The following is a 24308-nucleotide window of genomic DNA, read 5'->3' on the forward strand; positions in this document are numbered from 1 at the left end:
AGAGTCAACACCTTTAGTTGCTCCACCTTTTTGGTTTGCTTCCTGTCTTTAAGTTTGTTGTGGGTTTTTCTTTTGTTTTCCTCTTCTTGGGCAGATTTAGTGGGTCTCATGGTGGGTGTCTTTTAGGTCCCAGTTGTTGTTACTAGTCAACTTTCAGTCGACACCCCCATAGTGTCTTTGAGAACCTCTCCTAAAAACAAGCTTATATTTTGGGTTGGATATTGCATCAAATTAGTGTTTAAATCAATGGCATTTCCTTAGAATGCTCATTGGTCTTTCAGTTGTTAATCTTCTGTTTTTTTTATCCTGTTATTTTTGTGTACTAAATATTTCTGGTTATTTTCATTGTTTTCAAGCCATTGTGTTGCATCCATGTCTGAAATGTGCTGTATAAATAAAGCTTGATTTGATTTTAACAAATGAACGACCAAAAAACAGAGTCTTGGTCCATCTTAGTATGAAAATCAGTATCAATCCCACTTTTCAAGCCTGCTGAAGGCGTGGTGGAGTGGTAAACACCACCCCGGCTCTACCAGGGGCTTGAGGTGGTCTCCCACAGCTCTGCTGGTGGAGTGGTAAACACCACCCCCGGCTCTACCAGGGGCTTGAGGTGGTCTCCCACAGCTCTGCTGGTGGAGTGGTAAACACCACCCCCGGCTCTACCAGGGGCTTGAGGTGGTCTCCCACAGCTCTGCTGGTGGAGTGGTAAACACCACCCCCGGCTCTACCAGGGGCTTGAGGTGGTCTCCCACAGCTCTGCTGGTGGAGTGGTAAACACCACCCCCGGCTCTACCAGGGGCTTGAGGTGGTCTCCCACAGCTCTGCTTATGTCATGTTCTGTGGCCTTGCTGTTCCATTTCTTGACTGTCCCTGTAACACAGAAAGAAACACATTTAGTCAAATTATATAAAACACTCAAACACAGTAATGGATATGGAGCATCTATGGCCTCAGTTACACCTGGCACCTAAATGTGACTTCTGTCATCTGATCACTCGAAGCTGCATTAGGTTCAGATCTACCAGGATGGGCCTTTGACATAGTCTGGATGCAGTCAGGCCACCGAATATGCATCAGCAATGTAAAGAGATGGGGTGAAGGAGTGGGGAAAAGTACATTTTACACAAATGACCTTCATAATAATTTAAATGTTATTTGTCACATATGTATGTTATTGCGGGTGTAGTTAAATGCTTGTGTTCCTAGCTCCAACAGTACAGTAGTATCTAACTAAATGCGTGTGTTTCTAGCTCCAACAGTGCAGTAATATCTAACTAAATGCTTGTGTTTCTAGCTCCAACAGTACAGTAGTATCTAACTAAATGCTTGTGTTCCTAGCTCCATCAGTACAGTAGTATCTAACTAAATGCGTGTGTTTCTAGCTCCAACAGTACAGTAGTATCTAACTAAATGCTTGTGTTCCTAGCTCCATCAGTACAGTAATATCTAACTAAATGCTTGTGTTCCTAGCTCCAACAGTGCAGTAGTATCTAACTAAATGCTTGTGTTCATAGCTCCAACAGTGCAGTAATATCTAACTAAATGCTTGTGTTCCTAGGTCCAACAGTGCAGTAATATCTAACTAAATGCTTGTGTTCCTAGCTCCAACAGTAATATCTAACTAAATGCTTGTGTTCCTAGCTCCAACAGTGCAGTAATATCTAACTAAATGATTGTGTTCCTAGCTACAACAGTGCAGTAATATCTAACTAAATGCTTGTGTTCCTAGCTCCAACAGTGCAGTAATATCTAACTAAATGCTCGTGTTCCTAGCTCCAACAGTGCAGTAATATCTAACTAAATGCTTGTGTTCATAGCTCCAACAGTGCAGTAATATCTAACTAAATGCTTGTGTTCCTAGCTCCAACAGCGCAGTAATATCTAACTAAATGATTGTGTTTCTAGTTAGAACAGTGCAGTAATATCTAACAATGTCACAACAAATACCTAATACACACAAATCTAAGTAATGGAATAAGAATAAATCAAATCAAATGTATTTATAAAGCCCTTCTTACATCAGCTGATATCTCAAAGTGCTGTACAGAAACCCAGCCTAAAACGCCGAACAGCAAGCAATGCAGGTGTAGAAGCACGGTGGCTAGGAAAAACTCCCTAGAAAGTCCAAAACCTAGGAAGAAACCAGGCTATGAGGGGTGGCCAGTCCTCTTCTGGCTGTGCCAGGTGGAGATTATAACAGAACATGACCAAGATGTTCATAAATGACCAGCATGGTCAAATAATAATAATCACAGTAGTTGTCGAGGGTGCAACAGGTCAGCACCTCAGGAGTAAATGCTCCTGCTGTCTCTAGAGAGTTGAAAACAGCAGGTCTGGGACAGGTAGCACGTCCGGTGAACAGGTAAGGTTTCCATAGCCGTAGGCAGAACAGTTGAAACTGGAGCAGCAGCACGGCCAGGGGACAGCAAGGAGTCACCAGGCCAGGTAGTCCTGAGGCAGGGTCCTAGGGCTCAGGTCCTCCGAGAGAGAGAAAGGAGTCATCATGCCAGGTAGTCCTGAGGCATGGTCCTAGGGCTCAGGTCCTCCGAGAGAGAGAAAGGAAGAGAGAATTAGAGAGAGCATACTTAAATTGACACAGGACACCAGATAAGACAGGAGAAATAGTCCAGATATAACAGACTGACCCTAGCCCCCCGACACAAACTACTGCAGCATAAATACTAGAGGCTGAGACAAGAGGGTTCAGGAGACACTGTGGCCCCATCCGATGATACCCCCAGACAGGGCCAAACAGGCAGGATATAACCCCACCCACTTTGCCAAAGCACAGCCCCCACACCACTAGAGGGATATCTTCAACCACCAACTTACCATCCTGAGAGAAGGCCGAGTATAGCCCACAAAGATCTCCGCCATGGCACAACCCAAGGGGGGTGGGGGGGCTAACCCAGACAGGAGTTATATCCAATGATATCCAAGAAGACCACGTCAGTGACTCAACCCACTCAAGTGACGCACCCCTCCTAGGGACGGCATGAAAAAGCACCAGTAAGCCAGTGACTCATATATATTAATATATGGATAAGCGATGTCAGAGCGGCATAGACAGATACAGTAGAATAGGATAGAATACAGTATATACATATGAGATGAGTAATACATAGACTAAGATACATTAGTATAGGATAGAATACAGTATATATATATATATGAGATGAGTAATACATAGACTGGGATACAGTAGAATAGGACAGAATACAGTATATACATATGAGATGAGTAATACATAGACTAAGATACAGTAGAATAGGATAGAATACAGTATATACATATGAGATGAGTAATACATAGACTAAGATACAGTAGAATAGGATAGAATACAGTATATACATATGAGATGAGTAATACATAGACTAAGATACAGTAGAATAGGATAGAATACAGTATATACATATGAGATGAGTAATACATAGACTAAGATACAGTAGAATAGGATAGAATACAGTATATACATATGAGATGAGTAATGCCAGATATGTAAACATTATTAAAGTGACTAGTGTTCCATTCCTTGAAGTGGCCAATGATTTCAAGTCTGTGTATGTAGGCAGCAGCCTCTCTGTGTTAGTGATGGAAAAACAGCTTCAGTCTCTCGGTCCCAGCTTTGATGCACCTGTACTGACCTCGCCTTCTGGATGATAGCGGACTGAACAGACAGTGGCTCGGGTAATAACAAAGAAAAAATGTGTGTGCCTGAGGAGAAATTAACTTTCCTACAGCCAAAAGGGGTGAGAAATTACACATCCTTGGGACGTCCCTAGCCCGTTGAAGTTGACATTTAAAAGGGTTAAGGTTAGGGTTTAGGGTAGGGATGTCCCAAGGATCCCGGATAGCATTGACCATTGTGCATTCTTCTGTCTCTTTTACATAGCAGGTGATGGGTTCTGACTTCTGAACTTGAAAATATGAAATATCCTTATTATGTGAAATTTAATGAAACAATAATGTATGTTGATGCTAAAATGATGTACAATATTCCATGATGTTTCTATATGATAACAATAGAGTAATATATTTAATATGATGTACAATATTCCATGATCTTTCTATATGATAACAATAGAGTAATATATTTAATATGATGTACAATATTCCATGATGTTCCTATATGATAACAATAGAGTAATATATTTAATTTGCCATATACTATTTTTTAACAGTTTCACTAATACATTTTTATTAACTTAATTATGATTCAACATCAGTTCACCTTCTCACCTCATACTGTATTGGAGCAGCAGCAGCTGACTGCCCAGTTCACCGTCAGTTCACCGTCTCACCTCATACTGTATTGGAGCAGCAGCAGCTGACTGCCCGGTTCAACATCAGTTCACCGTCTCACCTCATACTGTATTGGAGCAGCAGCAGCTGACTACCCGGTTCAACATCAGTTCACCGTCTCACCTCATACTGTATTAGAGCAGCAGCAGCTGACTTGATCTTTGATGCTAATCATCATGTGTTGAATCTGAGAGTAAATAGAGCCGACTACAACTCTAAAAATGAAGGGTTCAACTGGAGTTGTTCTCAGATCCCCTAAGAACCGTAGGGTTCTTGGTCAATGAAAAACAGCCCCAAAAGGTTCTTCAAAGAACTTGTTAGAAGGTGGGTTCATCGAGGAACCTCCGTTGTTGCTGGACTTCTTCCGGGAACTTCGCAATTACAACTGAAAACGATGGTGACAAGTTTGGATGCGACAACAGTTAAAAAGGTTAAGTTGGGTTGATGTTTGGCTCTGAATATGTCTCTAAATAATTTATATATAATAATATCACATACTAATAATGAATAACGAAGATAATGATGGTTTTCTGTGAATATCTTCCATAACGTTACTATAGCTAATTACCGTAAATATTAGAAAGCCGGGTTTGACCGTCGGCGTTGTATGAGCTACAGTACAGTACCGTTATCTAGCTAGATAACGTTATGTCCTAACTAGGCAGAACTAGGTTTGGATTATTTCCCCCAACTATATTCTTTCCCATATATATTGTATATCGTTTCCATAAAGCCAACATGGCTTTACACTCATTAACGTAAGTTTCCAATCTAGAGCAGTTCTTTCTTTTGTAATAATGAACTAGCTAACGTTAACTAACTAAGGACGGTGACCTGTCTAGACGAGATGTTACAACGAACTGAATCGTCAATGGAGGTCTTCCTCTTTATATGGCCTGCTACAGCATGCAATACTATTAACTCACAAGGGGGCATAACGTTACATGGACGATACTATCCCATTTTGGAAACGTTACATAGACAATACTATCCCATTTTGGACACGTTACATGGACAATACTATCCCATTTTGGAAACGTTACATGGACAATACTATCCCGTTTTGGAAACGTTACATGGACAATCCTATCCCGTTTTGGAAACGTTACATGTACGCACCCTTGTGGAGGGAAATGAATATCTTAGATGGTAGCTGTAGATGGGATTCAAATGCATAATGGTATTAATACAGTGTCCAGACTACCTCTTTTGTACAAATGCCCTTCAGAATCCAAACACAGTATTGCTACTCAGCAAAATGTTGCATATAATCTTTCAAGTCAGCCTGATAAAATATAGAACAATTTGTGTACAAAGATATCTTGAAATGTGATATTAGGCCTGTATGGCAGTACTGTTACTGTATGGCAGTACTATATTGGCTAGTGCTTTCTTCAATATGTTCTTCTATTTTACATTACATTGTATGTCGATGCCATTTATCTTTCAATATTTATTTTGTATATATATATAGGTTTTAATGCTTGTAAGACTATTCTGACACATTTTCTCTTCCTTTGAAATTCTTATAGGACAGAATATGGACACAATGCAATTGGGATCAAGAAGAAGGTACAGATCTGTTGTAGGACAGCTGCATTTGAAGTGTACATTTAACCTACATAGCAGTCAATACAAACTGAAATCTATTAGCATACAAATGTGTGCAAATGATCTTTTCAGATCTTCTCATAAATGAATCAAGTCCATGGAATGGATATAGACAAAAAGATAATTCAAGGACTATCAGAGGTGGAGAGGCGAGGAAGGGGTGAGGACATCATCCTGCTATTTTGACAGTTCCTGAAGGACAATACAGAAGAGGGATTTGCTCTTATTCCTTCCCTTTCTCTAATGTATTTTGTAATAAAATGATCAATTGTAGTAAGATCATTGCTTTACTTTACTAGGACTGGAGACCACACTAGTGATTCTGCTCTTGCCCTACCTCTTCAATGAGGACCCGAGTGGCCTCTATGTCCGTGACAAGGTATGCCTATGCACCAATCATCTGTTTCTTCATAAACATAGGTGTGCATGCTGATATAAAACTACAGCTGAACATTTGTTATATTCTTTGTTAATTGTATGTGTATTAATCTTTTCTTACTTTTGTTGACACAGATTTCACCGCCCTTCACTCCTTTACTGCACATCGTCTGAAATCCATTTCACCATGAGAGTGAAATCCCGCTGGCCTTTGATGGGGGAGAACATCCACGCCCTCGAGGACGTCCCCATGGGACTTGGGGCTCTGCTAGGGCTGTATTTTTTATTTTCCCGTAAATTTCCCAAAAATGTCAGAAAAACACTTATGTTGTTAAGTTACTGTGTTCTGTGGAGAAGAGAAGTTGGGGTGAAGTTACCAGGGCCGGTCATAAAGATGGCAAACTTCCTAACATAACTAAGTGGATATGATATAAACACTAAAGCGGAAAAATCTGTATTTAGCATCAAGTCTACAATATTGTTAGTTTACCTATGATTCATTTTTAATGTATGTTGTTTTTATTGTACATCACTATTTTATATATTTTAAATGTCATGAAAAGCACTATACAAAGTAAATGTATTATTTATTATGGTCTGACATGTCTGCAGAAATGTTGCAATTTTGTAATGTGTTTTGTTTGGTAAATTGTTTTGCAAATATTAATTCACATTTGTGGTGCCACTAAATAAACAATTTATTATTTAAATCAATATTGTTATTAATATTATTCAAATATGTTTTTATAAAGGAGGGGTTCTTTGAGGAACCATGATAATGGGTTATTCAAAGAACTTATAGGGGTTCCCACAAAAGGTTCTTTGAATAACTTTTAGGGGTTCCCCCACTGTTTCAATTTGAAGAACCCCTAAAGGATACTCCAGGAACCTTTACTTTTTAGAGTGTATATTGATAAAACTCACCTTGTCCGAGAGACATTTACACAGTTACACACAGCCAAATTTGTGATTAGTATTTTGGGGCGAAATAGCGGCCACAACAGACAGACCTGCTATGGCCCATAATTCAACGTCCTTGGACGTCACGGGCTGAGTGGGTATGACCAAAGTTATTCTATTTAGCTGCACTTTGTAGTACATTTTTACACTATAATAAATGTTTCTGATGCCACATCGCCCGTTTTCAAAGGGAGTCGTTGGTTTTTAGATGCAGTCGCTTTTTAGCTTTTTGTCTGAAAGTATTTTCTCAACTGCGATACCAACTCCAGTCAGCAGATGGCGATGTGCGTCTTTCAGGTGATTCTGCCACTGTGACGTATAATCTAGTGGACGGGACACTTCTTCAACATCAACAGCTAGTCAGCCACCTTGGTTCACTAACTTTATGGAAAAAGGTTTATTCAATAAATCTAGCAACTCCTCCCACACTGGGGAAAATACTGGAATACACACTCAGAGCCTCCTGACTGGGCCCTGTTTACACCTCCACACAGGAATACACACTCAGAGCCTCCTGACTGGGCCCTGTTTACACCTCCACACAGGAATACACACTCAGAGCCTCCTGACTGGGCCCTGTCTACACCTCCACACAGGAATACACACTCAGAGCCTACGAGGCTTTTCTAACTACTACACTTTGCGTGTTTCCCTCACCTCTTTAAAAAAAAGAAAAAGGTTTGAGATTTTGTATCGACTCGGCTCACTGCCTCTCAGATCAAAGGTGGGTCCATCTGCTCCGTTCCCGAAGTGCGGTCTCCCTGAGATCAAGTTAGAGGGATCCCTCGTGCACCATTTACCTAACCCATTTACCCAGGCCATTTACCCAGGTCGCCACGAGCGGTCACCAAGTGAAGATTAACATCCCCAAATGTGGTTAATTTCTTTCATATCAAATGAGACGAACTTATCACACAAGTCAGAGTTATTCTTAAACTAAATCTTTATTCACTTAATAAAGGAGCAGGTCAATACAACGTACACATATAAAGTGAATCAATTGAGTGCTCTACGATAATGATGGCTGGTCGACAAATCACCCCCAGATGATTTGTTGAGAGGCACAAGACAAAAGTATAAAGGTCTTTTACAGCCAAGATACACCTCTTTCAACCTACATAACGAACAACAGATGTATAGAACGGGTCACAAGGTTAAGATTTGTATGAAAGATACTTATAATTCTCAGCAGACAGTATCTGCTGTAAAATCAGTACTCTGTGTATAGACCAGGGTCTGGCCCTGAGGTCGTCTCTCCCTGGTACCATATAGAACAGAAACATTAACTCATGCTCTGGAATGCGGTCTCTTTAGGTTTTATCACCCAAAAGACATTGTAAATGTCCTGTCAGTGTTATCTCACAGAGGCCCATCCTCAGTAGAACACACAGACACAATAGTTCTAAGAACCCTCTAAGAACCCTCTATTCTGTTGCATAAAACAACCATTTGATCCAATAAAATAATTATAACATAATCTTGCAATTTTGCTCTCAGTGTCCACTGAAAGTTGACTAGTAACAACAACTGGGACATAAAAGTCACCCATGAGATCCACTAAATATGCCCAAGAAGAGGCAAACAAAAGAACTGGTGTTACACATACTGACTAACGAGGTGACACCAATCAGTGTGCCCTACGTGCTAACGAGCTATACGTGCTAGAGTCCAACCTCAAAACATAAATGGAAAAACGAAAGCCTGGAACACCTTCCCCCTTAAAACAACAAATAAATCCTATAATTTTTGTTGGACAAGTTTGCTCACCACCAACAGAAAACAACTTCCATTTCACATTATAATCAACTACAATGCTTCACCTTCTACAATATAAACATGGTGTCTACTGGCTGTCAACAATTAAAAACAGGTATTTCTAAATAATAATATACAATCGTATTATTTTTTTCTCCTTTTTCATTCTATAGACTCCTAAAACTCAACAAACTTCTAGAACTCTCGTCTTCCTAAAACTCACCAGCTTCTAGAACTCTCGTCCCCTTGGAACGAGCCCAAACAAAACTCATCTCCAATACGGAAAAACGTGCAGTCAAAGTAAATTGATCCATGGCAACGCAATGGCTAAACGCAAATCTATTTGACTGCCCACCCTTGAAACAATCAGCAACCAAGTTGTCCTTAACACGGACATGTCTGATTTCAAGAGGAAACTCCTGCAATATCCACAGTAACTTTCCACCTCACTGCGGAGCTTCTCTCTCTTTTCAGAGTTCACTAGATAGGCATGTTGTTGGATCGGGGCCCAGTCCCCAATGTCATGCTCTAGTACATTTGGGTTGGCACATCTGAGAATGAACCCTGCTATTCTAAAAGAAGGGCAACAATGTCAATATAATTATACCCGAAAATTGTCAGTTGATTGCATAAATAATTATGATTACTAAAAGTTACATGAATGTACACCCCTTTGATAATATGTATTGTCAATAATTCACTTAATGGTAAGGCATGGTATAATAAAAAATGTTTAAAAAAATATTTGATTGCATAGTCTTATTTTCAACGACTTTTCAATTACATTTTGCTAGGTGGGATAGCCTCAATGACAAAACACAGTTTTAACGTGTCCAAATCAATAACCAATATGCGGAAACAGTTTGGGATACATTGAAAACCTAAACATAACATGTGCTATTTACACAAACATCTGCCACAATAATCATATTTCTTGTATTTTTTTAAACAAGCTCCTTATAAACTGCACAAGCACCAGAAACAGTGTTGTTTTGACAAGTAGCAATAAATCACTGATATCGATTAGGGGGGAAATCAGGCTGTACGTGATGTTGGAATGCATTTAAATGTACGGGTCGCTAAACAAAGGAACGCAACACTTATTTGTCATAACTAATCAATTTCATGCTAAAATCATTTGTGCAACAGGAGGGAGATGAGGTTGCACGTCCTATTAAAACTAACAGCTCAAAAACCACACGGAATCTGGGAATAATGTGTACTTACTAAATCTCATAAATAGTACTCTTTCAAATCAGAGCTTGGATTATTCCCCCTGAGGCTAATATCCATATCATGTTGAAATCAATAGAACAGGGGGCAAACGTTTAGGGTTCTACATTGTGACATCATTACAATTCTCCTACTACAATGTTAAAACATTCTACATTGTGACATCATTAAAATACTCCTACTACAAAGTTAAAACATTCTACATTGTGACATTTCATTGATATCATGAAACAACTCCTTCATGTATTTTCTGATGATTAGTCAGAGATCTTTTATCAGATTATCTATGGTCACAGCTATATATTTGCTCTCCTGTGTGTGTTCTCTTGTACACTGTCAGATAGCTAGATTGAACAAAACTCTTCCCACATTGATCACAGCTATAAGGTTAATCTCCTGTGTGTGTTCTCTGGTGCACTGTCAGAGAGCTAGATTGAACAAAACTCTTCCCACATTGATCACAGCTATAAGGTTTCTCTCCTGTGTGTGTTCTCTGGTGCACTGTCAGATGGCCAGATTGACAAAAACTCTTCCCACATTGATCACAGCTATAAGATTTCTCTCCTGTGTGTGTTCTCTGGTGTAAAGTCAGAGAGACAGATGCAGTAAAACTCTTCCCACATTGATCACAGCTGTAAGGTTTCTCTCCTGTGTGTGTTCTCTGGTGTAAAGTCAGAGAGCCAGATGTAGTAAAACTCTTCCCACATTGATCACAGCTATAAGGTTTCTCTCCTGTGTGTGTTCTCTGGTGCACTGTCAGATGGCCAGATTGACAAAAACTCTTCCCACATTGATCACAGCTATAAGATTTCTCTCCTGTGTGTGTTCTCTGGTGTAAAGTCAGAGAGACAGATGCAGTAAAACTCTTCCCACATTGATCACAGCTGTAAGGTTTCTCTCCTGTGTGTGTTCTCTGGTGTAAAGTCAGAGAGCCAGATGTAGTAAAACTCTTCCCACATTGATCACAGCAATAAGGTTTCTCTCCTGTGTGTGTTCTCTGGTGTAGAGTCAGCTGGTTAGATGTAGTAAAACACTTCCCACATTGATCACAGCTGAAAGATTTCTCTCCTGTGTGTATTCTCTGGTGATTGGTCAGAGCTCCAGATTGACTAAAACTCTTCCCACATAGATCACAGCTATAAGGTTTCTCTCCTGTGTGTGTTCTCTGGTGTACAATCAGCTGGCTATATCTAGTAAAACTCTTCCCACATTGGTCCCAGCTAAAAGATTTCTCTCCTGTGTGTGTTCTCTGGTGTACAGTCAAATGGCAAGATCTATCAAAACTCTTCCCACATTGACCACAGCTATAAGATTTCTCTCCTGTGTGTGTTCTCTGATGTCGAGTCAGAACGCTAGATGTAGTAAAACTCTTCCTACATTGACCACAGCTATAAGGTTTCTCTCCTGTGTGTGTTCTCTGGTGTATTTTAAGTTCTGATGAAGATTTGCAACCTTTCCCACAGTCAGAGCAGAAGTGAGATTTCTTCCCTGTGGTTCTCTGCTGGTGTTTCTTGAGGTGTTTTGACGTGGAGAGACTCTTCTCTGCCTCATCAGCATCATGATGTTGTTGAGGCTCCCCAGAGGATCCACGATAGTCACGTCTCTCTCCTGTGTGAACAACAAGTCAGACAGATGGTTAAAAGCCCACAACAGCAGAAATCCACTGTAAAAGGTGATGCCAACAGCGTAGCCATGATGTTGTACAACAATTGTCGTCTGCCCTTGGTTCACTCCAGACTTGACTGCCCTTGACCAGCACAAAAACACCCTGTGGCGTACTGCACTAGCATCGAATATTCCCCGCGATATGAAACTTTCAGGGAAGTCAGAAACCAATACACACGGTCAGTTTGAAAAAGCTAGCCTTTACTTTCCTAACAGAAATATGCATCCTGCAGCACTAATTCCCAAAAGTTTTGGGACACTGTAAAGTCCATGGAAAATAAGAGTATCTCCTCCCAGCTGCCAACTGCACTGAGGCTAGGAAACACTGTCACCACTGATAAATCCACGACAATAGAGCAATTCAATAAGCATTTTTCTACGGTTGGCCATGCTTTCCACCTGGCTACCCCAACCCCGGCTAACAGCTCCGCACCCCTCGCAGCAACTTGCCCAAGCTCCCCCTGCTTCTCCTTCACCCAAATACAAACAGCTGATGTTCTGAAAGAGCTGCAAAATCTGGATGCCTAAAAATCAGCTGGGCTAGACAATCTGGACCCTCTCTTCCTAAAGTTATCTGCCGCCATTGTTGAAACCCCTATTACTGGTCTGTTCAATCTCTCTTTCGTATCGTCTGAGATTCCTAAAGATCGGAAAGCTGCCGTGGTCATCCCCCTCTTCAAAGGGGGTGACACTCTAGACCCAAACTGTTGTAGACCTATATCCATCCTGCCCTGCCTTTCTAAAGTCTTCGAAAGCAAAGTGAACAAACCGATCACTGACCATTTCGAATCCCACCGTACCTTCTCCGCTATGCAATCTGGTTTCCGAGCTGGTCACGGGTGCACCTCAGCCTCGCTCAAGTTACTAAACGATATCATAACCGCCATCGATAAAAGACAGTACTGTGCAGCCGTATTCATCAACCTAGCCAAGTCTTTCGACTCTGTCAATCCCCGTATTCTTATCGGCAGACTCAACAGCCTTGGTTTCTCAAATGACTGCCTCGCCTGGTTCACCAACTACTTCTCTGATGGAGTTCAGTGTGTCAAATCGGAGGGCCTGTTGTCCGGACCTCTGGCAGTCTCTATGGGGGTGCCACAGGGTTCAATTCTCAGGCTGACTCTGTATATATCAATGCTGTAACTCTTGCTGTGGGTGTTTCTCTGATGACACCATTCTGTATACATATGGCCCTTCTTTGGACACTGTGTTAACAAACCTCCATACGAGCTTCAACGCCATACAACTCTCCTTCCGTGGCCTCCAACTGCTCTTATATGCTAGTAAAACTAAATGCTCTTCAACCGATCGCTGCCTGCATCCGCCCGCCCGACAAGCATCACTACTCTGGACTAGAGGTCGACCGATTATGATTTTTCAATGCCGATACCGACACCGATTATTGGAGGGGAAAAAAAGCCGATACCGATTAATCGGACGATTTATTTAAAAAAATGTTTTTTAAATATATATATCATACACACACACACATTTTTGTAATAATGACAATTGCAACAATACTGAATGAACAATGAACACTTTTATTTTAAACTTAAAATAATACATAAATACACACACATGCACACAGCTCTGAAGTGACAATGATACTGAAGAGTCTGCTTAGGAGACAAATACTCTCAACTGTTTGAATAAAAATTGAGTTTAAGTTACCTGTGATGAATGTTGAAAACAAAAACTTTAATTTCTATATGCAGGAAATCCTATTTTAATAATGGGCATGGTAAGAATTGACAACCAAAGTGCGAGTCATAATTCCCATGACACCTAGCAAAAAGCGGTTCCTTCATTTATTGCATAGGATATTTTTAGATTCACTTAAAATAAGGTCTGTGTTTCGTGTAGGCTTACATCACCGTGCCAATTTTATAACTGTGTAGATATCCATAGGACAAGGTAACTCTGATCAATATTGGCTAAATATAAGCCAAGATATTAAAAAAAATTGTAGAGTGGATTTATGAAAATATGTTGACAAACGTTACCTTATCCTAGTGAGATTTACACGGGTATCAAAACGTCGAGGCGGTTTAAGCCTGCACGAAACACAGACCTTATTTGAAGTAGATCAAGACATTCTCTATGGAAGACATGAACGGTAAAATAACGAAGGAACCCCTTTCAAATTCAGCCGCAAGTTATTACAGGAATTATAACGCGTCGACTATTTCTCTCTAAACCATATACCTTTGACTAATCCGGAAACTTTCACCTCGAAAACAAAACGTTTATTCCGTTCCGTATGTTATCTAACGGTTGGCATCTACGAGTCTAAATATTCCTGTTACATTGCACAACCTTCAATGTTGTCATAATTACGTAAAATTCTGGCAAATTAGTTCGCAAAGAGCCAGGCGGCCCAAACTGTTGCATATACCCTGACTCTGAGTGCAATGAACGCAAGAGAAATGACACAATTTCACCTGGTTAATATTGCCTGCTAACCTGGATTTCTTTTAGCTAAATATGCAGGTTTAAAAATATATACTTGTGTATTGATTTTAAGAAAGGCATTGATGTTTATGGTTAAGTACACATTGGAGCAATGACAGTCATTGATTGATTGTTTTTTATAAGATAAGTTTAATGCTAGCTAGCAACTTAGCTTACTGCACTCGCCAACAGGCAGGCTCCTCGTGGAGTGCAATGTAATCAGGTGTTAGAGCATTGGACTAGTTAACTGTAAGGTTGCAAGATTGGATCCCCCGAGCTGACAAGGTTAAAAATCTGTCGTTCTGCCCCGTTCCTAGGCCGTCATTGAAAATAAGAATGTGTTCTTAACTGAATTGCCTAGTTAAATAAAGATTAAATAAAGGTGTAAAAAAAAAAAGTATATATATATAAAAAAAAAAATACATCTGCAAATCGGCGCCCAAAATACCGATTTCCGATTGTTATGAAAAATTGAAATCGGCCCTGATTAATCGGTCGACCTCTACTCTGGACGGTTCTGACTTAGAATATGTGGACAACTATAAATACCTAGGTGTCTGGTTAGACTGTAAACTCTCCTTCCAGACTCACATTAAGCATCTCCAATCCAAAGTTAAATCTAGAATCGGCTTCCTATTTCCTATAGCCTCCTTCACACTGCCAAACATGGCCTCGTAAAACTGACTATCCTACCGATCCATGACTTCGGTTATGTCATTTACAAAAGGTGATTCTACAAAGTATTGAAAAGTATTATTGGTGTGAATACAAGAACAATAACATAGGCCTACTGTAAGACCCATTACTTCACCTAACAACAACATAGACCTACTGTAGGACCCATAACTTCACTTAACAGCATACACCTACTGTAGGACCCATAACTTCACCTAACAACAACATAGACCTACTGTAGGACCCATAACAATAACATAGACCTACTGTAGGACCCATAACTTCACCTAACAATAACATAGACCTACTGTAGGACCCATAACTTCACCTAACAACAACCTAGACCTACTGTAGGACCCATAACTTCACCTAACAGCATACACCTACTGTAGGACCCATAACTTCACCTAACAACAACATACACCTACTGTAGGACCCGTAACTTCACCTAACAACAACATAGACCTACTGTAGGACCCATAACTTCACCTAACAACAACATAGACCTACTGTAGGACCCATAACTTCACCTAACAACAACATAGACCTACTGTAGGACCCATAACTTCACCTAACAGCATACACCTACTGTAGGACCCATAACTTCACCTAACAACAACATAGACCTACTGTAGGACCCATAACAATAACATAGACCTACTGTAGGACCCATAACTTCACCTAACAATAACATAGACCTACTGTAGGACCCATAACTTCACCTAACAACAACATAGACCTACTGTAGGACCCATAACTTCACCTAACAACAACATAGACCTATGACTATAAATAATTTAATATTTACAGGTGAAACATGGACAATGTATTTTTCATGACATTTCATAACCTGATCACCAGATAATTTTGTGAATAATCCCACTAGGCTACTCTGTAATGTGATGTCATTCTAAATGTCCTGAATAACGGAAAATAGCTCAGACTAACGTGACCCTACTGTAAATCAAGCAGACAATAACACAATATAAACATCAATTTGTTAGGGATGTTGGATCCAACTTGGAGCACAGCATAACTGTCTTTACCAGAGTAAAGAATGAAGAAGCACTTTGGTTGTTGCATGTCGTGATGTTTGTCATGTGACTGGCATTCAGAAAATGATTTCCTGGATCAGCTGATGATAGTTGAACATGTGACTGTTACTAAATTGCTACAGTATTAAGAATTATGTGTAATTATTGAACCAGTTATATGCATATCATATTTTCTGGGCCCGAGTAGCAGGCAGTTTAATTTGGGCACGCTTTTCATCCAAAATTCCAATTGCTGCCCCCTACCCTAGAGAAGTTAAGCTCGAGACCTTGGGTCTCGACCCCACCCTGTGCAACTGGGTCCTGGACTTTCTGACCGGCTGCCCCCAGGTGGCGAAGGTAGGAAACAATATCTCCACCCCGCTGATCCTCAACACTGGGGCCCCACAAGGGTGCGTTCTGAGCCCTCTCCTGTACTCCCTGTTCACCCATGACTGTGTGGCCATGCACGCCTCCAACTCAATCATCAAGTTTGCAGACGACACTACAGTGGTCGGCTTGATTACCAACAACGACAAGACGACCCGCAGGGAGGAGGTGAGGGCACTCGGAGTGTGGTGTCAGGAAAATAACCTCTCACTCAACATCAACAAAACAAAGGAGATGATCGTGGACTTCAGGAAACTGCAGAGGGAGCACCCCCCTATCCACATCGACGGGACAGTAGTGGAGAAGGTGGAACGTTTTTAGTTCCTTGGCGTACACATCACAGACAAACTGAAATGGTCCACCCACACAGACAGTGTGGTGAAGAAGGCGCAACAGCGACACTTCAACCTCAGGAGGCTGAAGAAATTTGTCTTGTCACCGAACACACTCACAAACTTTTATAGACGCACAATTGAGAGCATCCTGTCGGGCTGTATCACCGCCTGGTATGGCAACTGCACCGCCCTCAACCGCAAGACCCTCCAGAGGGTGGTCCGGTCTGCACAAGGCATCACCGGGGCAAACTACCTGCCCTCCAGGACACCTACACCACTCGATGTCACAGGAAGGCCAAAAAGATCATCAAGGACAACAACCACCCGAGCCACTGCCTGTTCACACCGCTATCATCCAGAAGACGAGGTCAATACAGGTGCATCAAAGCTGGGACCGAGAGACTGAAAAACAGCTTCTATCTCAAGGCCATCAGACTGTTAACCTGCCATCACTAACATTGAGAGGCTGCTGCCAACATACAGACTCAATCTCTAGCCACTTTAATAAATGGACTTAATAAAAGGTATCTCTAGTCACTTTAAATAACGCAACTTTAATGATGTTCACATACGCTACATTACTCTCATATGTATATACAGTATTCTATAACATCTACTGCATCTGCCTATGACGCACGGCCATCGCTCATCCATGTATTTATATGTACATATTCTTATTCATCCCTTACATTTGTGTGTATAAGGTAGTTGTTGTGAATTTGTTAGATTACTTGTTAGATATTACTGCATTGTCGGAACTAGAAGCACAAGCATTTCACTACAGTCGCATTAACATCTGCTAACCATGTGTATGTGATCATTAACATCCGCTAAACATGTGTATGTGACCATTAACATCCGCTAACCATGTGTATGTGACCATTAACATCCGCTAACCATGTGTATGTGACCATTAACATCTGCTAACCATGTGTATGTGACCATTAACATCTGCTAACCATGTGTATGTGACCATTAACATCTGCTAACCATGTGACCATTAACATCCGCTAACCATGTGTATGTGACCATTAACATCTGCTAACCATGTGTATGTGACCATTAACATCTGCTAACCATGTGTATGTGACCATTAACATCTGCTAACCATGTGTATGTGACCTTTAACATCTGCTAACCATGTGTATGTGACCTTTAACATCCGCTAACCATGTGTATGTGCCCAATAACATCTGTTAACCATGTGTATGTGCCCATTAACATCTGCTAACCATGTGTATGTGCCCAATAACATCTGCTAACCATGTATATGTGACCATTAACATCTGCTAACCATGTGTATGTGACCATTAACATCTGCTAACCATGTGTATGTGACCATTAACATCTGCTAACCATGTGTAGGTGACCAATAACATCCGCTAACCATGTGTATGTGACCAATAACATCCGCTAACCATGTGTATGTGACCAATAACATCTGCTAACCATGTATATGTGACCATTAACATCTGCTAACCATGTGTATGTGCCCATTAACATCTGCTAACCATGTGTATGTGCCCATTAACATCTGCTAACCATGTGTATGTGACCATTAACATCTGCTAACCATGTGCATGTGACCATTAACATCTGCTAACCATGTGTATGTGACCATTAACATCTGCTAACCATGTGTATGTGACCATTAACATCTGCTAACCATGTGTATGTGACCATTAACATTTGATTTGACCTGACCAAGATGTGTCAGGTTTGTCAATTTATTAATTGTCTTTTGCTTGAAACCCTCCTGTCAATGTTGAGTAAGGACGCACACCTGATTACGCATATAGAGGTAGGACTAGTCTACCTGGTTACACATATAGAAGTAGGACTAGTCTACCTGGTTACACATATAGAAGTAAGACTAGTCTACCTGGTTACACATATAGAAGTAGGACTAATCTACCTGGTTACACATATAGAAGTAAGACTAGTCTACCTGGTTACACATATAGAAGTAGGACTAATCTACCTGGTTACACATATAGAAGTAGGACTAGTCTACCTGGTTACACATATAGAAGTAGGACTAATCTACCTGGTTACACATATAGAAGTAGGACTAGTCTATCTGGTTACGCATATAGAAGTAGGACTAGTCTACCTGGTTACACATATAGAAGTAGGACTAGTCTACCTGATTACGCATATAGAAGCAGGACTAGTCTACCTGATTACGCATATAGAAGTAGGACTAGTCTACCTGGTTACACATATAGAAGTAGGACTAGTCTACCTGATTACGCATATAGAAGCAGGACTAGTCTACCTGGTTACACATATAGAAGTAGGACTAGTCTACCTGACAACACATATAGTAGTAGGACTAGTCTACCTGGTTATACATATAGAGGTAGGACTAGTCTACCTGGTTACGCATATAGTAGTAGGACTAGTCTACCTGGTTACGCATATAGAAGTAGGACTAGTCTACCTGATTACACATATAGAAGTAGGACTAGTCTACCTGGTTACACATATAGTAGTAGGACTAGTCTACCTGATTACACATAGAGGTAGGACTAGTCTACCTGATTACACATATAGAGGTAGGACTAGTCTACCTGGTTACACATATAGAAGTAGGACTAGTCTACCTGGTTACACATATAGAGGTAGGACTAGTCTACCTGATTACACATATAGAGGTAGGACTAGTCTACCTGGTTACACATAGAGAAGTACGACTAGTCTACCTGACTACACATATAGTAGTAGGACTAGTCTACCTGGTTACACATGTAGAAGTAGGACTAGTCTACCTGGTTACACATATAGAAGTACGACTAGTCTACCTGGTTACACATATAGAAGTAGGACTAGTCTACCTGGTTACACATAGAGAAGTACGACTAGTCTACCTGACTACACATATAGTAGTAGGACTAGTCTACCTGGTTACACATAGAGAAGTACGACTAGTCTACCTGACTACACATATAGTAGTAGGACTAGTCTACCTGGTTACACATAGAGAAGTACGACTAGTCTACCTGACTACACATATAGTAGTAGGACTAGTCTACCTGGTTACACATGTAGAAGTAGGACTAGTCTACCTGGTTACACATATAGAAGTACGACTAGTCTACCTGGTTACACATATAGAAGTAGAACTAGTCTACCTGGTTACGCATATAGAAGTAGGACTAGTCTACCTGGTTACACATATAGAAGTAGGACTAGTCTACCTGGTTACACATGTAGAAGTAGGACTAGTCTACCTGATTACACATATAGAAGTAGGACTAGTCTACCTGACAACACATATAGAAGTAGGACTAGTCTACCTGGTGACACATATAGAAGTAGGACTAGTCTACCTGGTTACGCATATAGAAGTAGGACTAGTCTACCTGGTTACACATATAGAGGTAGGACTAGTCTACCTGGTTACACATATAGAAGTAGGACTAGTCTACCTGGTTACACATATAGAAGTAGGACTAGTCTACCTGGTTACACATATAGAAGTAGGACTAGTCTACCTGGTTACGCATATAGAAGTAGGACTAGTCTACCTGGTTACACATATAGAAGTAGGACTAGTCTACCTGTCCTGAGCACAAATGTAAGCCTATAAATATGCACATTTGGGGATGTCTGATTGTGAGTTGTGGAGCTTCTCAAAGTAATGTTTTTTTTCCACCTCAAACAGCAAGTAATCAAAGTCTAAATCTAAATCAATTGCAAAGGAGAATAACTCCTCAAAGTATTTGTAAAATATTTCCAGCTCTCGCCCTTTCGATAACCACTCGGCACAAAAGGGAAAAACGTAATGCTCTGATCCAGTGGAAATGTCAAAACACCTGATTACTTCTTATCCCTTTCACAAATAGCCTACAGCTGTGTTGGTCGAGAACTCACAGGCACGGGAAACTGAGGGCCCAGAATATTTTATACACTGTTTCAAGTTCGTTATGGACAGGCCATGTGATTTATAGGACAGTTATTTGCAATGTTTTTATTTGTTGGCTTTATGTAGGCTATTTTTTACATAGGTGGCAATGGCAATAAAAGTTACTTTTAGATTTGTATAATTTCCATTTAGATAGAATGTAGATTAATCACAGACAATGATTGAGATACTATTATAAATTAAATGAAACTGTTCCAGTAAAATGAACATATGAAAATCATAATTGTCACCAGATCAGTAGAAATGGTAAGATACATTTGCACTCCAAATGTAGGTTGCCGACTGCTTGTGTAGCCTATTACCAGCAACGTCAGAATGTATGAAGGCCAGCAGGAGGAGGTGGTTCAGGAAGAGTTTCTTCTCTTCTGGATGGGCTGTATTGATGTAATGGCATGAAAATAAATTGGCCGAATATTATACAATGACTTATCAACAGCTCTAACAATTTGACCCCCACAGGAAATCTACATTGGCAATTCTAGAATATACTATATAGCCTAGAAACCTGGTTAAACTATCATTATGACATCATGGATGAATTCTAGAATATACTATATATCCTAGAAACCTGGTTAAACTACCACTATGACATCATGGATGAATTCTAGAATATACTATATATCCTAGAAACCTGGTTAAACTATAATTTTGACCTCATGGATGGTCAGTTCTTGTATTCATAGTGTAGTGAATTCAGGGGGTTTCCCTGAGCTGAACTCAAACCTGGGTCCAGCGACTGTCAAGCCAACACCTTACAACTGTTACGCCAAGATGTCTGAACTTCTTGACGAGGTCGCTAGGTGTTGGATTACGGTTGATACAATAGCTTTCTCTATGAATTTGAGCATGGTTTCATTTCTCCAGCCCCCATCCCTCAGCTGTTTACCAAACCAAGTCTCTGGGCAGCCATTTTGTTGCTGTTTAAATACTAAGTTGTCCCTTTAAAAAAGCCACACAACAATCAATCAACCAATAAAAAGCTGTCTTTCCACCACTGTTTTGGTAATAAGATGATGATGGGGCTGGAGAAATGTAACTACTTTCAAATTCATAGACAGACCTATGGATGCAAGGACTGTCCATCCATGATCTCAACATTATAGTTTTAACCATGTTGAGGCTATACAGTGTTGATTTACATTGTTTCTAAACATTGGAGTAAAAAAAGCTTATTTGGGGTTCTGATGGGGTAAAAACAGTTGAACTAAGCTCATGAGGCATTTGTTATATTCCTCAAGAATCAATGGCTATAAATAAATAATTTAAAAATCAAAATATGGATGTGGTAATTGCAGATTTTCCCTTTAACACCACACATCCTTCCAGTGACTGGAGCGAATTTCAAAAATCGCTGAAGCTGGAGACTTATATTTCCCTCACCAACTTTAAACATCAGCTATCTGAGCAGCTAACCGATCGCTGCAGCTGTACATGAACTTTTCTGCTCTTTTGCACACCAGTATCTCTACTTGCACATCATCATCTGCTAATTTATCACTCCAGTGTTAATCTGCTAAATTGTAATTCTTCGCTACTATGGACTATTCATTACCTACCTTATGCCTTTTGCACACACTATATATAGACATTCTAATTTTTCTACTGTGTCATTGACTTGTTTATTGTGTTATTGGCTTGCTTATTGTTTATTCCATGTTATTCCATGTGTAACTCTATGTTGTTGTCTGTGTCACACTGCTTTGCTTTATCTTGGCCAGGTCGCAGTTGTAAATGAGAACTTGTTCTCAACTGGCCTACCTGGTTAAATACAAAAAGTCTAAACTTTTGAAACCATGGCCACCTAGTTAAACTATCATTATGACATCATGGTCACCATGTTAAACTATCATTATGACATCATGGCCACCTGGTTAAACTATCATTATGACATCATGGTCACCATGTTAAACTATCATTATGACATCACAGCCACCTGGTTAAATAAAAAAATAAGACAGTTCAACAACTGCAGAGTTTGTGTCTCTGTTTTTAAGACAGTACTTACTAGTGTTAATCAGGGCCCGTTCATCGTTAGAACCATTGGATGCCTTAAGATGCGTTTGGGAAACCGAGCCCAGATATTCAGTTTCCTCCTCCTCTTCTTCCAATGTGACAGTCATCTCCCCATCCTCCTCTTTCACTCCAAAAACTGCAGCCTCCTCTTTCTCTTCCTCCTCTTCTTTTACTGTAACATCCTCTTCCTCTTTCAATCTGAACGCGTCTACCTCTTCTTTCACTGTAACGTCTTTCTCTTCTTCTTTCACTGTAACAGCCTCACCCTCTACTTCTTGTTTTACTGTGATAACCTTCTCTTCCTTCTCCTCTTTGACGAGAGCTTCTTTCTCCGTCCAGCAGTCCTCCTCTTCATTAACAAGAGAGTAGCTTAGTGACCTCATGGTTGGAGATGTTAGCTAGTTAGGCTAATGCTAACTTAACCAGCCCGCTAGATGAATAATAAAAACAATACCGTAAATATGAAATTAAAAGGGATAACTAACTAGACGACAGAAGTGGGTTTAAAATACAGTGGCTAATATACACTAACGCGTCTAAAGAGCTTTATTGGTTCGTCTATTTTGTCTAGCAAGCTACAGAGGTGGCTGATTTACTTTTGCTGCTGTTGAAAGAAGCGTTCCGTCCACTAGATTATACGTCACAGTAGCAGCATTGCCTTAAAGTCGCAGACCGCCATCTGCTAAATGGAATGGGTAACGCAGTTGAGTAAAATGTAAATAAAATTTTCAGACAAAGGTAGGTAGGAATCAGGAACATAGCTAGTCCTAAAATATTAATTAGCCCCCCCCCCCCCCCCCCTGAATAATTCAATATCAGTCAATACATTTTTTCTGTGATTTCTTATTTTCGTCAACCGTTCCATCGCGTCTTAAACATCTTACCGGGCCGGCACTAGGACCGGGGGAGGCTGCAGCCGCGCTAGTGACTGTTACACTTTCTTCAGCAAAGATGGCGGACAGAAATACTAGGAGAGAGGGGTACCCCTACACAGAACTGAAGTGTATCAAAGATGAAGAACATAAATACTAGAAGAGAGGGATAAGCCTACACAGAACTGAATCAAAGATGGCGGACAGAAATACAAGGAGAGAGGGGTAACCCTACACAGAACTGAACTGAATCAAAGATGGCGGACAGAAATACTAGGAGAGAGGGGTACCCCTACACAGAACTGAACTACATCAAAGATGGCGGACAGAAATACTAGGAGAGAGGGGTACCCCTACACAGAACTGAATCAAAGATGAAGAACATAAATACTAGGAGAGAGGGGTACCCCTACACAGAACTGAACTACATCAAAGATGGCGGACAGAAATACTAGGAGAGAGGGGAACCCCTACACAGAACTGAACTACATCAAAGATGAAGAACATAAATACTAGGAGAGAGGGGTACCTCTACACAGAACTGAACTACATCAAAGATGAAGAACATAAATACTAGGAGGGGAACCCCTACACAGATCTGAACTGGATTAAAGATGGCGGATAGAAATACTAGGATGGAAGCAAATGTAAGGGATTATAACGTCATAAAGACATGTACAGTTGACAGGAATGTTAGTTCATAGAGACA

General features: G+C 40.5%; 1 protein-coding gene across 3 annotated transcripts in view; it reads right to left on the bottom strand.

Moving 5' to 3' along the window:
* Window positions 1-23454, bottom strand: part of LOC129842718 (zinc finger protein ZFP2-like) — a 213879-nt gene extending 190425 nt beyond the window's left edge. Inside the window, exons 1-2 of one of the 3 annotated variants that reach the window (XM_055911342.1) lie at window positions 22720-23443; window positions 8196-11847 (exon numbers count right to left, since the gene is read on the bottom strand). In XM_055911342.1, the coding sequence (XP_055767317.1) occupies window positions 10628-11847; window positions 22720-23110 (1611 nt within the window). In that variant the 5' untranslated portion in view covers window positions 23111-23443 and the 3' untranslated portion in view covers window positions 8196-10627. Of the gene's footprint in view, window positions 1-8195; window positions 11848-22719 lie in introns of those variants that run through there. The other 2 variants (XM_055911344.1, XM_055911343.1) reach the window with 2 other exon arrangements.
* Between the last annotated feature and the right edge of the window lie 854 nt (window positions 23455-24308).

This window comes from Salvelinus fontinalis, unplaced genomic scaffold, assembly GCF_029448725.1.
Source record: "Salvelinus fontinalis isolate EN_2023a unplaced genomic scaffold, ASM2944872v1 scaffold_0062, whole genome shotgun sequence".
Taxonomy (NCBI): Eukaryota; Metazoa; Chordata; class Actinopteri; order Salmoniformes; family Salmonidae; genus Salvelinus; species Salvelinus fontinalis.